At 54.4% G+C, this 15258-nt stretch overlaps 1 protein-coding gene across 9 annotated transcripts in view; it reads left to right on the forward strand.

Moving 5' to 3' along the window:
* Positions 1–15258, forward strand: part of SMARCA4 (SWI/SNF related BAF chromatin remodeling complex subunit ATPase 4) — a 90256-nt gene that overhangs the window by 55489 nt on the left and 19509 nt on the right. For 4 of the 9 annotated variants that reach the window (XM_070373671.1, XM_070373670.1, XM_070373672.1 and 1 more), the window contains exons 23-30: positions 376–422; positions 2020–2186; positions 4988–5151; positions 7225–7452; positions 7748–7846; positions 8113–8190; positions 8831–9048; positions 13358–13621. In XM_070373671.1, coding sequence (XP_070229772.1) covers positions 376–422; positions 2020–2186; positions 4988–5151; positions 7225–7452; positions 7748–7846; positions 8113–8190; positions 8831–9048; positions 13358–13621 — 1265 coding nt within the window. Of the gene's footprint in view, positions 1–375; positions 423–2019; positions 2187–4987; positions 5152–7224; positions 7453–7747; positions 7847–8112; positions 8191–8830; positions 9050–13357; positions 13622–15258 lie in introns of all 9 variants that reach the window. The other 5 variants (XM_070373676.1, XM_070373675.1, XM_070373677.1 and 2 more) reach the window with 3 other exon arrangements.

Here is a 15258-nt window from a genome sequence, read left to right on the forward strand (position 1 = left end):
TAAGGCTCTGTGTTTTCACTGCAGGGGGTGCAGGTTCAATTCCTGGTCTGGGAACTAAGATCACACATGCCACATGTTGAGACCAAAAAAATCAAATAAATTTAAGTGAAAAGCACACATATGTCTACACATTCTGACATAGAGTTTCAGGGTCATTGCACCCCTGACAGTTCCTTCTCGGTGCTCCAGAGATAATGTCAGGTGCCTTATGCACACCTTTGGTGGTTAAGACCCTATGGGAAGGCATGTCGGTGGGGTAGAAAAGCTGTTGTCAGCACTTCTGTGTGGTCTTGGAGCTGCTGTGGGTGGGCTCGGAGGCATGGGGCCGGGACACCTGTTCCTGCCCCCACTGACCCACGTCTCATTCCGTTACAGGAGTCCTTTTCCGAGCACTTGGGGTTTACCGGCGGCATTGTCCAAGGGTGAGAATCTCCCTCACTTAACGGAGTGGATGGATGGTCCACTGTTTTCTCTCTGTGGTTGACTTTGTTTCCGTTGTCATAGTTGTCTGCTTTCAAAGGCAGTATATTCCTGGTAAAAAACTTAAAAACATAGATGAGCCCAAAGAAGAGAATAAAATTCTGCACTTTGAGGGACTTACATGGTGGTTTAGTGGTTAAAACTGTGCTCCAAATACGGAGGGCCTGTGTTCGATCGCTGTTCAGGAAGCTACATTGCACCTGCTACAATTAAAGATCTGCATGCTGCAGCTAAGACTCGCTGCTGCTACTGCTGCTGCTGCTAAGTCGTGTCAATTGTGTCTGACTCTGTGCGACCCCATAGATGGCAGCCCACCAGGCTCTGCTGTGCCTGGGATTCTCCAGGCAAGAACACTGGAGTGGGTTGCCATTTCCTTCTCCAATGCATGAAAGTGAAGTCGCTCAGTCGTGTCCAACTCCTCGCGACCCCATGGACTACATCCTACCAGGCTCCTCCGTCCATGGGATTTTCCAGGCAAGAGTACTGGAGTGGGTTACCATTACCTTCTCTGAGATCGGTGCAGCCAAATTTAAAAAAAAAAAAAAAAATCTGCAATTTGAGAGTTGACCAGACATGGCTTCCAGGTCCCACTCTTGCACTTCTGGGTTCTGTGACCCGTGACAGCTTCCCTCTACCCTCTTGAGCCTAAACTCTGCCCACCAGGAGAGAGGCACTTTTTATACAGTGTGCCACCCAGCTTGCTGTGGGGGTGTTTTCCCCAGTATTGTTTATAAAGTGCAGCCCCAGCGTGGTTCAGCCTTAGCATTGGGCTCGGATATAGCCTCAAGGTTTCACTCTTAAAACATTCTCAGCGCTAAAGCCACCATCAGTTCTCTGGGATAGTAAACTATTTCTTAGAGCGGGAACCCTGAATGAAAGAGCAAAGGTCCTTTTGCTGTGTCTTTTTTTTGTATCAAGTTACATAATGGGGTCCCACAGACCTGGCCTTGAGTCCTGGCCCTGGCAGGTCAGCAGCCATGTCACAGTGCCCCCAGCCTCAGTTTCCATACCTGTAAACTGAGAATGAATGACCAAAGCCATGTGGCCCTCAGCCCTTCTTCTCACTCTTAGAAAGATCGTAGTTGCTTCATAATTCCACAGTCACCCTTGACCTGGGGACTTCCCTGGTGGATCAGATGGTAAAGAATCTGCCTGCAATGCAGGAGACTGGGGGTCGATCTCTGGTCAGGAAGATCCCCTGGAGAAAGAAATGGCAAGTATTCTTGCCTGGAGAATCCCAAGAACCGAGGAGCCTGGTGGGTTATAGTCCATGGGATCAGAAAGAGTTGGACATAACTGAGCGATTAACACTTTCACTTGACTTAGGGTGGCCTGAGTTTATTTTAGTTGGATTGGAATGGCTCTGCTGAAACTTTGGGGGCTGGGTAGTCTGCCAAGGGAGACATTCGTGTGCTCCTGGCCCTGGTGGCCAGCCCACCCAGGACTGGTCAGGTAGTGGGTGGGAACACGTTCTCTGCCTGGCTTCAGGGCCCTGTGGTTCACGTCCTGTGTGTCCTTCCCCGCCCCCACCCTCCCCAGGCTGGACCTGTACCGAGCCTCAGGGAAATTCGAGCTGCTCGATAGAATTCTTCCCAAACTCCGGGCCACCAACCACAAAGTGCTGCTGTTCTGTCAGATGACCTCCCTCATGACCATCATGGAAGACTATTTTGCATATCGCGGCTTTAAATACCTCAGGCTCGATGGTGAGTGTGGCCGGGGAGAGAGATGTGTTTGAAAGGGCCTTGTTATCCACTGCTGCCGAAGCTTCTGGAGGGTTTGCCCTCCCCTGTGAGGCAGGGCAAGGCCCAGAGACTCCAGGTGTAGTGTTGGGAGTGGACACAGTGGCATGCTCAGTGACGCAGGCCTGTGGGACTGGGAGGGGTCCTGGGAGTATTGTGCTGGTCTCCCGAACACAAGGCTTAAAGTCCTTGCACATTAACGCTGGGTCCAGTGGCTAATGTGTATCCCATAGACTTAATTTTAGTGGGAAGTGACAGAAACTCATATCCTGTGGGCATAGGGAAGAAAGCCTTAATAGACTCACATAACTGAACTTTAAGGGTAAGGGGTAAGCTTGCTTCAGGCACAGCTGGATCCAGGTACCAAGATGGTGTTAGAGGAGCTTTTCTGGGGCTCTCTGCTCCTTTGTCCTCCATGTTGGCTTCATTGTCAGGCATCCCTTCCAGGCTTTTCTTCCACCCACAGAAATTGGGGTGTCCCCAACACTGAGCAGACACAGTGTCCCCAACAGAGAAGCAGCTTGTCTTTTCCCCCAGGGGTCTGGAGTGAGCTTTCATTTGACTGCTGTGAGCGACATGCCCCCATCTCCACTGCCCTGGTGGCTCTGGGGCTGAAATCAGACCTATCCATGCCGGAACCACAAGCACGGGGAGAAGCAGGAAAGGGCAGGATGGAGGGATCCAGATGTGGCAGGGGTGATGGGGCATGTCCAGTGGGAACCACGCTGGCCTGTGACCATCAGAAGCCTGGCTCCTGCCTTGTTGCCAGCATAAGGGAGTCCTGGGGAGATGGGGCTGAGCCCAGTGGTGACGGTGTGCGGGACTCCTGATCTGACACGTGTCCGCTGCCCAGGACGGCCCTAGGGGGAGACCCCCGCTCTCCCTAAGATGGAGTGAGTGGGGCTCTCAAGAAGAACTGGACTTGGGGGACTTCCCTGGTGGTCCAGTGGCCACGACTTCACCTTACAACGCAGCGGGTGCAGGTTCAGTCCCTGGTCGGAAGCTAAGATTCCCGTGTGCCTTGGGACCCCCAAAACTAAACACAAAACAGAAGCAATACTGTAACGAATTCAGTAAGGACTTTTAAAAAACCAATTCACATCAAAAAATAGCATTTAACAAAAAGAGAGACTTGAGACTCACTGGAGTAAATACAGTTAAGAGGCGCGGGGTAGACCACATTTGTGCAAGACGTTGTCTAAGCTCGGTACCAGCTGCATCCATCCATGGCTGGACACCCAAACCTCTGTGCCTCTGTTGTGTGTTTCTCAGTGCCTCTCATGGTACTGTGGATTTTCAGACCGTTAACTTGTGATTGCTGGGTGGACCTGTCCTTTGAAATCGGCCCTCCCCACTCCTGCCCAGAACCTTTGCTGCATCTCCGTCTTGCCTTCTTTCAGCTGTTCTTAGAATTCCATCCAGGGTAGTAACCTTTACAAACATAGCTTTGGTCAGGTGCTCACGCGTCCTGAGGCTGAAAGCTGCATCCCTGCCAAGGCCTGTGTGGCCTCAGTGCGCTGGCCTCTGTTGGGTCTGAGCTTTACGATGGCGACACCGCCCCCTAGTGGACAGGCTGAGAGCATGTTCCCACCCACCCAAGTATCTGTCCACTTGCCCCCCAACCCCTTTTTCTCTCCATGACAAGAGTCCTCTGTGTAAGTGAGGACTTCCGTTTGCTGGACCACGGTTGCATCTCTAGCATTTCATGTGGTCACTGCCACATGGGTGGAAACTCTGGGAAAGAAATTCCTGGTGGTCCAGTGGTTAGGACTCTGTGTTTCTACTGTGGAGGCATGGGCTCAATCCCTGGTCGGGGAACTAAGATCCCACAGGCCTCTCTGCCCCCAGCCCCCTAGAAGGAATGGCAAAGGGTTGGGGAGCTCAGTGACATGGGGAGCGGAGCCTTCTGCTGTCAGAGTGCTGAGAATTGAGGGTGCACCCAGGGGTACTGGAGCAGCCCCTTGACCCGGCCCTGCCCAGCCGTGCCTGAGGCCTTAGCCCCTCCTAGGAGCCAGGACAGCCCAGGCGCCATGGACCTTGGGCCTCTGTGCTGTTCGTCCTGATGTGTAGGCGAGTGGCTAAAGGAGCACCAAAAATGACACCTGGTTTCACCAGAGGCACCTCTGCTTTGAGTTGATGGGAGCCTGAGGAGCTTAGATGCCCCTCTGAGGATCACGCCCGGGGCCCTCACATTCGAGTCACTGTGGCTTCAGGAAGTGGGGAGCCATCCTGCCCACAGAGAGACGTATCCCCGTTGTACAGTCGCATGTGCTTGCCTGTACAGACGGTTCCCTTTGTGAATGGAGAAAACCCACCACAGGGGCATGGAGGCAGGCTCCAGCCTCTGACCAGTCTGTCATTACCATAGCAGCACCGTGTGTCCACCCAGAGGCCCCTCACGGGTTCGGAGAGGCGCACTGAAACAGCGCAGCTGCAGCGTCTCCCACCACCCCGGAGAGGTGGTTACAGCAGTGCTCAGGGGTCAGCCTGTTGCCTGGGTGTCTGCGGGGTACCAGCCCTGCGCTGCAGTGCCTGCCTGTCTAGTGCCTGTGGCAGCCCCAGTTCACATGGTGGGGCTCATTTTCTTCTACTGGGGTGGGCAGACTGGCGGTCAGTGGTGTCACCTGGATCTGAGTTGCTCGTCAGTTACAGTCCACAGCCATTGGTTGGAAGGCGGCGGGCGTGGTCGCTGCTCCCAGATGCAGGTGTCCCTCTGTGTCTCCTCCCTCGGTCACCCTGCTAACACTGGTCTACCCACCCGGCAGGAACCACGAAAGCGGAGGACCGGGGGATGCTGCTGAAAACCTTCAACGAGCCCGGCTCCGAGTACTTCATCTTCCTGCTCAGCACCCGGGCCGGGGGCCTGGGTCTGAACCTCCAGTCGGCTGACACTGTGATCATTTTTGACAGTGACTGGAACCCCCACCAGGTAACAGCGCGCACCCCCCGGCAGTGACCATGCCCCTAGTGTGAGTGTCCGGCGGCCTCCTGACATTTTCCTAGAGCCCTGGCAGCGCCTGGAGAGAGGTGCAGAGGGCAGTTTCTCAAAAGCAAACTAATTCTTTGCTCTGATTATGAAAAAATACATGTTCTACTGTTATTTTAAAAATTTTTCTGAAAATTCCCCAGCTGTCCAGTGGTTAGGACTCCACACTTCCATTCCTGACGGCCTGGGTTCAGTCCCTGGTCTGGGGACTGAGCTCTCACAAGCTGCGTGGCACCATCCAAAAGAAGGAGAAAAAAAAAACAATCCTGGCATCCCATAGATGTGCAAGAAAATGGAAAATGGCCCCGTCCTATGGTCTGGTAGTAAGGGTCCCCGTTGGTCACGGGGTCCTTCCTGGCCATGTCCTGGCCTAGCCCTCACACCGGGGCTCCTTTGTGTGCTCTACGCACTGCCGCCCTGATGTCTTGTCCGCGCGCCTGCATGGGGCTCCATGCCCGTAGTTCTTTCAAAACGCAAATACCAGTAACTGAAAGTAACAAACGGAAGTGTGCATTTTTTCCCTTCCCTGCCACTCCCACTCTACTCTGAGCACATGCCAGCCTCTCCCTCTGTACACACAGATGCTCTGGCTTTGGCATGAACCTGGCATGTGCCAGCACGTGTCTCTTCCTGCCACCGGCTGGTGTGTTCACATTTCCGTGCAAGTGCACCAAGCCTCTGCCTAGCGCATCCTCAGCAGCCAGCCTTTCTGGTATATGGCGGCCCCAGGCCTTTTAACTCAAACCCCAGTGGGCAGTTGTCCAGGTTTCCTGTTTCTCGGCCTGACCGCTGTCCTCTCATGGAGCCCTCTTGTCCCTCTCTCAGAGCACTGGCCAGGCCCAGGCTGAGCGAGAGGTGGGGTATCTCGGCCCACAGGCCTGTGCCCATCATGTTCTTGTTGGTTCTGCCAAAGTGGCCTCCACCAGGCTGCCCAGCTCTCGATCCTGTTGATGGTATGAGTGAGCCCTTCCCCACGCCCAGTGACCCTGGTTATCAGCATGGGAACCATAGCCTGTATGCCAGCGAACGTCTGGGGTGGTCACTGCCATCAGCCTGGGTTGGAATGGTTCCCACCTGGACTCCCATGACTGGCCTGTTTGCTAGGAGGTGGTGGGGCTGTGCTTCCCCCATCAGCAGGCAGCTGGGGGAGAGGCCTCTGTGGAGCCCCTCCTCCCCACTGGGAGGCATTGGAGGTCATGAGACACACGGCAGGGGTAGGTGTATCATGAAGCGCCAGTCCTCCCTGCCGGGAATCACGCAGGCCGACCAGGAGGCCGAGCCGTGGGGCCAAGACATGCCTGTCCCACCAGGTGTGGCCTCTGCTGCCCTGTGGGGTGCAGATCTCTAGGTCAGCTCCACGCGGCCCCGGACCCAGGATTCCGTAGGCGCCCTCCTGGCTCTGCACTGGGCTCATGGGGTGACACAGATCGTGTTGGCACCACACCTCCCACTCGACCGGCGTTTGCTCCACACTAGGCACTGGGTATCCGTTGCCCGTTGGCTCCTCATGCACACAGTATCCACGAGAGGGGCAGGTGTTAGCAGTGGCTCCCAAGGCTAGACTGGTGGGACCTGGGCCTGGGGTTGCCTGGCAAGGAAGCAGCAGGGCCCCCAGTCAAACCCGGCATCGACCTGGAGTGGTGTGCAGCTTCGGCGTCATTCTGTAAACAGTGCTGTTTCGTAATGCGGCCCCACCTAGGGGGCCTAGTCGCACAGTGATGGGCCCCCATGCAACTGTGACGGGATCTGCTCAGGAATATAACCCCTCAGGCGGCCTTTTAAAACCACGCTTTCTTCCCGAGTATCTGCCAAGTTCCACTTAAGGTAGAAAGAGACGCTTTTGCAGGATCTCAGGGTGAAGTCCCCTTGGCGCAGGCTCCAGGTCTCGTTCCTGAGTTTCCTGGCTGTGCAGCTGCTGGCCAGGCAAGTGCTTGTGTGTCTCCCAGCAGCATCCAGTGTCCCAACTCCCCTTTAACCGTCTGGGGCTGACGGCATCTCCCCCACTCCCGCCCCCAGGACCTGCAGGCACAGGACCGCGCCCACCGCATCGGGCAGCAGAATGAGGTGCGGGTGCTCCGCCTGTGCACGGTCAACAGCGTGGAGGAGAAGATCCTGGCCGCGGCCAAGTACAAGCTCAACGTGGACCAGAAGGTGATCCAGGCCGGCATGTTTGACCAGAAGTCCTCCAGCCACGAGCGGCGCGCCTTCCTGCAGGCCATCCTGGAGCACGAGGAGCAGGACGAGGTGAGCGCAGCACTGGCCCCGACCCCCTCCCTGGCGTGAGTGGTGGACGCATGAGCGGCTTTCGTTTTTGTTTTTTTTACCTTTTTTTGCACTTTTTCTTTTTCTTTTTTTGTTTTTTTTTTGCATCCCTTTGGAGTAAAGGGAGTGTGGGCTGAAAGGAAAGACGATGAGTATACTTGCTTTTTCTTTGAAGTGGTTTTTTTTTATTATTATTATTAAAAAAAAAAAAAACAACTGCTGGTGAAAGACGCCGGATTGATAGCCCTGGAGACTGAAGTCCTCTATCTATCCACAGAGCAGACACTGCAGCACGGGCAGCGGCAGTGCCAGCTTCGCCCACACTGCCCCTCCGCCAGCGGGCGTCAACCCCGACTCGGAGGAGCCACCTCTAAAGGTGAGCGGGGTAGTTCAGTCTCCACGCCCATTCAATCCTCGGCTTCTCGGCTGAGACGGCCAGCAGAGGGCCCTGACCCCACGGAGCGTGCGTGTGCGTGTGCGTGTGTGCCTCATCGCTGCCGCGTGGGTCCCCATCCACCGCAGCCGGACCAGGGACCGCCAGCTCCGCTCCCACGGACCGCCGCCGCTCGCCTCCGAGCCCGGCCGCCGCCGCCGCCCACCCCGGCCTCCCCGCAGCCGGACTAAACGTGTGACGTCTTGTAGGAAGAAGACGAGGTGCCTGACGACGAGACGGTGAACCAGATGATAGCCCGGCACGAGGAGGAGTTCGACCTGTTCATGGTGAGCGCCGCGGGCACTGGCTATCCCACCTGCACGGACCGTGGGCCGTGGGGCTCACATGCCCCTCCCTGCCGACACCCAGCAGACCGAGTGGTCTCTGACATCGGCGTCCCCAGACTACTGAAGCCGGGGGCAGCCCTTCGAGTGGGCTGCAGACAGCACCTAACTGACCCCTCTTTGTCCCGTGGTCTCCTAAGGTCTCCTAAGCGTGTCATAGGGATGGCAGGATACCCGGGCACACCCAGTCCTGCTGGTGCCTGTTGTCCTTGAGGCTCTCTCCCTTTCAGAGGGCATCATACTGTCCCGGGCCGAAGAGCTGAATCGGGCCTCGGTCTCGGATCTCCCTCGCCCTTCATGGGTGTGGAATCCAGGGCGTCCTTGGCCTCAGCGGGCCTGTGCCTCCCACTGAGGCTGTCCATGGAACCACCATCCCATTTCAGCCCTGCTTCTGTCACCTCCACGTCCTTCCCAGTTCTCTCTGCCCCACAGCAGAGTCCCAGCCAGGGTCTGACCTGAGAGCTCAGCCAGTTTGGCCACCACAAAACCCAGCTACCATGTAACTGGGTCCCCAGGCAGGGCGCCCCGCGTGTGCCTGCCGGCCGTCCCTGCGCTAACGCTTCCTTGGCCCCACACCCCATAGCGCATGGACCTGGACCGCCGGCGTGAGGAGGCCCGCAATCCCAAGCGGAAGCCGCGGCTCATGGAGGAGGACGAGCTCCCCTCGTGGATAATCAAGGACGATGCCGAGGTGGAGCGGCTGACCTGTGAGGAGGAGGAGGAGAAGATGTTCGGCCGTGGCTCCCGTCACCGCAAGGAGGTGGACTACAGTGACTCGCTGACTGAGAAGCAGTGGCTCAAGGTACATGCTGGAGAGGGCCGTGAGAGGGGCTCAGGCAGCACAGGTTTGGCTGCCGGGTTAGGGGCCTTCATCCAAACCCTGGGCAGCGCCCTTTAGCCATTCTCAACACGAACGGCAGCAACCCTTCACACACGGCTCAGGTTCACTCAGTTCCTCCTGTTGAAACGGTGGCAGGCACACCTTTGAGGCTTCCGAGCCGCTCAGAATGCACTGCTGGGTGGAGCTGGCCATTCGTGTGTCAGGTTAAAGAAAACTTGGTGACCTCGGCAGGGGGCTGGCCAGAGGACCCAGAGCTAGACTAGGGATGTCACAACTCCCTGTAAGATCATTGGGAGTGCTAATGGGGTCAGGTGCCCTGATCAGGGTGCATCATCCCTGGGAGCTGCAGGGAGGAGGGAGCCAGCACCCTGCCCGGCCCCCCGGAACCCCCCAGCCCCAGCCCTCGGCTCCCAGGGCCCAGCACTGAGGTCAGCATCTGGGTTACCATGACACATCAGACCCCACCCCTACCCCAGAGCTCTGAGTGTAAAGGTGACGATTGAGAGTCCAACCCTCAAATTGTTGTCCCTGAAACAGTACTTGCAGAAGGCAGGTGGCGGCTTTTGGCTACGCCCTGCTGATTGTCACACCCTGGAATGAGCAGCTGCACCCCAGGCCTCTGATCACACACCCCGAGGTTCCTCTTGATTAACTGTGGTCGCGGCACTTCTGGGCTGTGAGGCCGGGTGGCCCTGATCCTCTCCTGAGACCTCAGAACACCCGAGATTTGCAAGCTCACCCACTGAGCTATGCACCAGAGGGAGCTGTTGAAGCATGCCAAGCAAGAAACCAGCAAAACTCAGATGAGGCAGCTGGGGTGTCCTGTCCCCAGCCCTCAGCTCAGGGCTCTGAGAGGCAGAACAGAACCTCTGACATTAGCCCAGCCATAGACCTTACAGCTCCCGTGGGACCTCTGCCAGCCCTGCATTGCTAAGGCAGTGGGTGCCCTTGAAAAGGGCTTCCCAGGTGGCTCAGTGGTAAAGAATCCCTCTGCAATGCAGGCAACACAGGTTAGATTCCTAGGTCGGAAAGATCCCCTGGAGGAGGAGATGGTAACCCACTCCTGTATTCTTGCCTGGAAAATCCCATGGACAGAGGAGCCTGGAGGGCTGCAGTCCATGGGGTTGGAAAGCACTGGACGTGACTGAGCACACATGCACACCTTTTAAAAAAAAAACTGCCCACTTGTGTATAATAATAATTTATGCACATTTCTTTCTCTGCATTTTTTGAGGAATAACTTACATACCACGGAATTCGCCCACTTAAGATGCACAATTGAGTGGTTTTGGTGTGTTCACAGAGTTGTGACACTGTCATCACAAGGGAAGTGAAGACCTTTCTCCTCTCAGAGAAACCCTTTCCTCTCCAGCTGTCTTCCCAGCCCATTAAATCCTCTGAATGGCTTTTTGTCAACAAAAATTTTGACTATTCAGGACATGGTCCATGTGTAAGATCATGGAATACATGATCCTTTGATGTCAGGCTTCTTTCACTTAGGAAAATGTTTTCCAGGTACATATAGATTCTCGCGCACATCAAGAGTTCGTTCTTTTTATGGCTGAAGGATAGCCCATTATGTGGGTATACAGTACAACATTTGTGTATCTAGTCATCAGTGGGTAGACATCATTGGGGTTGTTTCTGTTTTTCGGCTGTTATGAATAATACACTGAGTATTTGTGTATACAAATATCATGGACGCATGTTTTGATTTCTCGGGTGGATGCCAAGGAGTGGATCATAGGGTCATTCTCTGTTTAACCTTTGAAGGGACAAAACCCTTTTCCGAAGCGGGTGAACCATTTTACACTCCTGCCAGCAGCACAGAGGGTTTCGGGTTCTCCACATCCTCACGGATGACTTGTTTTTTGGCTTTGGCTGTGCCAGGCGGCATGTAGGATCTTAGTTCCCTGCCTGGGGATCAAACCGGCACCCCTGCATTTGAAGCTCAGAGTCTTAACTGCTGGACTGCCAGGGAGGTCCTGTTTGCCTCTTTGATTCCAGCCATTCTAGTGGGTGTGCAGCGGTATCTGTGGTTTTGAACTGCATTTCCAGGGGGCTTGTGGTGTCAGGCCCCTTTTCATGTGCTCGTTGGCCATGTGTAGATCTTCTTTAAAAGCCTATTATCAGACATATAATTTGCAAATATTCTTTCTTGTTCTGTGGGATGGTTTTTGTTTTTGTTTTTCACTATCTTGACGGTGTCCTCTGTAGCACAAAAATATAAATTCTGATGAAGTCAAATTTGTTTTTCTCTTTTAGTCTTGGTATCATGTTTAAGAGTCAGTCCCTTGCCAAATTGAAGGTCACAGAGATTTACCCCTGTGTTTTCTTTCAAGCCTTTTAGAGTGTCAGTTCTTACATTTAGGTCCATGATCCTTTCCGAATTAACTTTTGCCTATGGCATGGGGTCAAGGTCCAGATCCATGCTTTTGCACGTGGCCTCTGGTCATCCCAGCACGGTTGTTGGAAAGACTATTCTTTCCCCTTGGATAACATCCTTTTTTTTCAGTAGTTCATAGTCGGTAAAATTTGTGTTAATAAAAAAGAGATTTACCCAAAACAGCACCCCTCGGTCTTAGCTGTGGGTGTGAAATTGGCACCGCTTCTGTGGCAGCCACTGCGCCCTGTATGCACACAGGCCCTTCAGAACGTGCCTGCCTCTTTCCCCACTGTGCTGACCCACATGTCTTGGGTGTAGGACCGGAGGCTCCAGTATTGGATGCCAGAGCCTCCTGTAACAGTGATCTCAGATGCAGTGACTTTAACACAACAGGAATTCAACTTCTCACAGTTCCACAGGCTGAAAGTCTGAAATCTAGGCATCAGCAGGGCTGTGTTCTGTCTCCAGGCTCCTTCCTTGCCTCTTCCAGCTTGTGGTGGCCCCAGCATTCCTTGGCTTGTGGCCACGTCTCTCCCGTCTCTGCCTCCATCTTCACATGGATGTCCCCAGGGTCTCTCTGTATGCCCTTTTCTGTCTCCTAGAGTCTGGTCCACCCTAACAGAGGATGGTCTCATCTCAGTCCTTGAGTTATTATGTGTGCAAAGATCCTGTTATCCCGTAAGATGGCACTCTGAGGTTCCAGGTAGATACAGAGTAGAGGGCACACGCTTCAGCCTTCTGCATGCCTGCCCCTGGGCCAGCCTACTCTCAGGCCCTCCTGCCTGCTCTGTGCCCCTGTGCTATTCCTTTAGCCTGGGTACCTCCTCCCACCGCCCCCCAGCCCCCAGGTCTGCTGACGTGCCCCACCCCGGGGAGCACTTCCCACCCCCGACCAGGACACATCAGCTGCCGCACCCTCAGAGCACCACTCACCCTCCCCATGGCAGTCAGCACACTTGTCACCACGTTTGTGGGGGGTGTGACTGTCTCCCCTCCACAGGGGGCAGTGGTCAGTGCCTGGCCCCAGTGCCTGGCCCCTACCTGCCCACAGTTGCAGCAAGTCACTGAGATGAGGAGCCAGTGCCTCCCCTCCTTTTGGCTCCAGGCCCCCCTCCCATTTCTGACTCCAGGCTCCCCTGGACACCTGGCTTCCTCTCACTGGGTGTTCAGATTAGTTACTACTTTGAGAATTCATCTTTGGGAACTATTTTAAAATGAGCATTCATATTCACGTCCTTCAACTCGGCAGTTTCACTTCCAGGAATCTATCTGAAAGACAGACAGATGTCTGGTCATGGCATTACTTAAAAACAGCCCACCCAGTCACCCCACCCTACCCTAAGTTGGAAAGAACCTAAATTGCCCAAGAACAGAGGTTCAATTAAGGCCTGCTGTGCGAGAAAACACTTAATAGACATTAAAAATTGTGCTGCAGAAAAACGAGAGGAAGTGTGTCTAGGACAACTTAGTGAGCAGAACGACGGGTCGAGGTATGGTCTGGGCTCTATCCCACTGCCGCCTTGGTTGTGCAGACAGGTGGAGTGTGGTCCACCTGTGGGAACGTTCCTGATACCATTGAACTGCACACCTGACAGTGTTTGAAGCACTTGATTCTGTGGGATGTGGGTCTTAGCACAATTGTTTAACAACATGGCAGGTCAGGGGCACAGTGTTGACCAGGTCACCTCCCGGTGGAGGGCTGACAGGCACCCACTCTTTGCGGCTCTGCACCATGAGACTGTGACTCTTCAACTTATCACAGATGCCGTATGTCCGTGAAGGACAGGGTTGGGGAGGCAGAGTTTTCCCCGCTGGGCCCACGGGTCTGCGCGCGGCCTCTGCTTGTCGACCTCGGTGCTGGCTGTCCTATTTTTACCACTATTGACCCTGAAGGCCATCGAGGAGGGCACGCTGGAGGAGATCGAAGAGGAGGTCCGGCAGAAGAAATCGTCACGGAAGCGCAAGCGAGACAGCGACGCCGGCCCCTCCACCCCGACCACCAGCACCCGCAGCCGCGATAAGGACGACGAGAGCAAGAAGCAGAAGAAGCGCGGCCGGCCACCTGCTGAGAAGCTCTCCCCTAACCCGCCCAACCTCACCAAGAAGATGAAGAAGATCGTGGATGCCGTGATCAAGTACAAGGACAGGTAAGTGGGGGCTCCGGGGGGGCCCTGTGAGCCCGCTGCCTCCAGGGCAGTCACTCCACAAGCTCTGATTGGTTCTCCGTCTCAAGAGTCTCTGACCTCATGGGACATGATGTTCACGTCCTGGAAGACGGGAGACAGTGTCAGCCGTGATGAGAGGGCAGGAAGGTGACCTTTGAGAGGAGCCCCAAGGAGGGCAGGTCTGGGGCCAGTGCTCCAGGAGGGGCCCCACTGTGGGGTGAGTGGAGGACAAGGGTGTCTGCTGTGATGGAGGCCGATCACGTGTTCAGTGGACCGTGGTGAGGAGGCTCCTGTGGCTGGAGCAGAGAGCCAGTGGGTCTCCTGTAGACACCTGCCCCTACGCTCGTGCCCTCTTCCCACCTGCTGTAGTCTCCCTGGGCCATCGCAGGTCAGCCGCTTGTTGAGAAGACATAGACCTGGGTCCCTGCCCTCAGAGAGATACCAAGTAGAAGACTGTGTGCTTTCTGCTTCAGTGAGGGTCCTGAGTGGATCAGGAGCTCTCCTTAAGAGAGGGGCTTTTCCTGGTGGTCAAGCAGTTAAGGCTCTGTGCTACCTTGCAGGGGACACGGGTTCAATCCCTGGTCAGGGAACTAAGATCCCACATGCTATGTAGTGTGGGCTAGGGAAAAAAAAAAAAGGATAGAAAAGGCAGAAAAAGAAAACCATGGCTCTCTCACAGCCCTCCCAGGAGATGCGTCGTGTTCTGCCCACCAGGGCAGGTTGTGTGCAGGTGCGCAGGGCAGCCAGGGTCGTCCTTCAGCCCCCCAGTGTCTGTTCCGCTTCCTGCTGCATCCGGGTCGATAAGGCTGTCCCCATGGCAGGATTTATAGGCTTGAATTTATAGCAATGCTTAGCAGTTAGTCACAAGCAATGTGGGGGGAATTAATCTGTGGGAGGGAATAGTGTGAAGGTGTGAGCCCAGGGGGCATCCCTTGGAGACACTGTTAGTGTGAATTTTGGAGCGAGTAGTGACTGTTATAGAACCCAAATAAAGGATGCAATTTGTGCTAAGAATTTTCTGTCGTAAGAAGAGAAACAATGGATGAAGTGGAGAAGAGGCAGATTCAAGTTCAACTGCTGGGCCTAAAAATGTATAATCTGTGTCATTGTTGAGAACAAAATATCAAACTCATTTGGACACTTCACCTCTGAGGCAGATTCCACAAAGAAAAAGAAATGTAGAGCAGCAATTATTCAAAATATGCAGTGTACCAAAATCCAGTGAAAATGACAGACCCTGGTGTTTTCTTCCTAATAATATTCTTCCAAAAGAACCTTGTTAGAATCGAGAAAACAAAGACCCTTGGAGGTCAGTGGGGAAGGATGGGTTTTTCTGAACGTCATGCAGATTGCTAGCATATCCAGACACAGAAGATGAACCTTGACCTCTCCCTTCCCTGCACACATGTATTAATTTTAAATGGATGATAGACAAATGTGATGTAAATGAGCTGTATTTCAGTAAAGGTTTTTTTTTTAATGTGAAAAGAACAACTTGGGAGAAAATCTTCATGGCCTGGAAGGAGGCTAGACTTCTTCAGGAAGTCAGAAACGCCACTAGCAGTAGAAGACTCTTAAGTGAGACTTCACTAAAGTTAAAAACGTCTGTGCATCAGAAG

This window comes from Bos mutus, chromosome 7 (assembly GCF_027580195.1).
Source record: "Bos mutus isolate GX-2022 chromosome 7, NWIPB_WYAK_1.1, whole genome shotgun sequence".
In the NCBI taxonomy this organism is placed as follows: Eukaryota; Metazoa; Chordata; class Mammalia; order Artiodactyla; family Bovidae; genus Bos; species Bos mutus.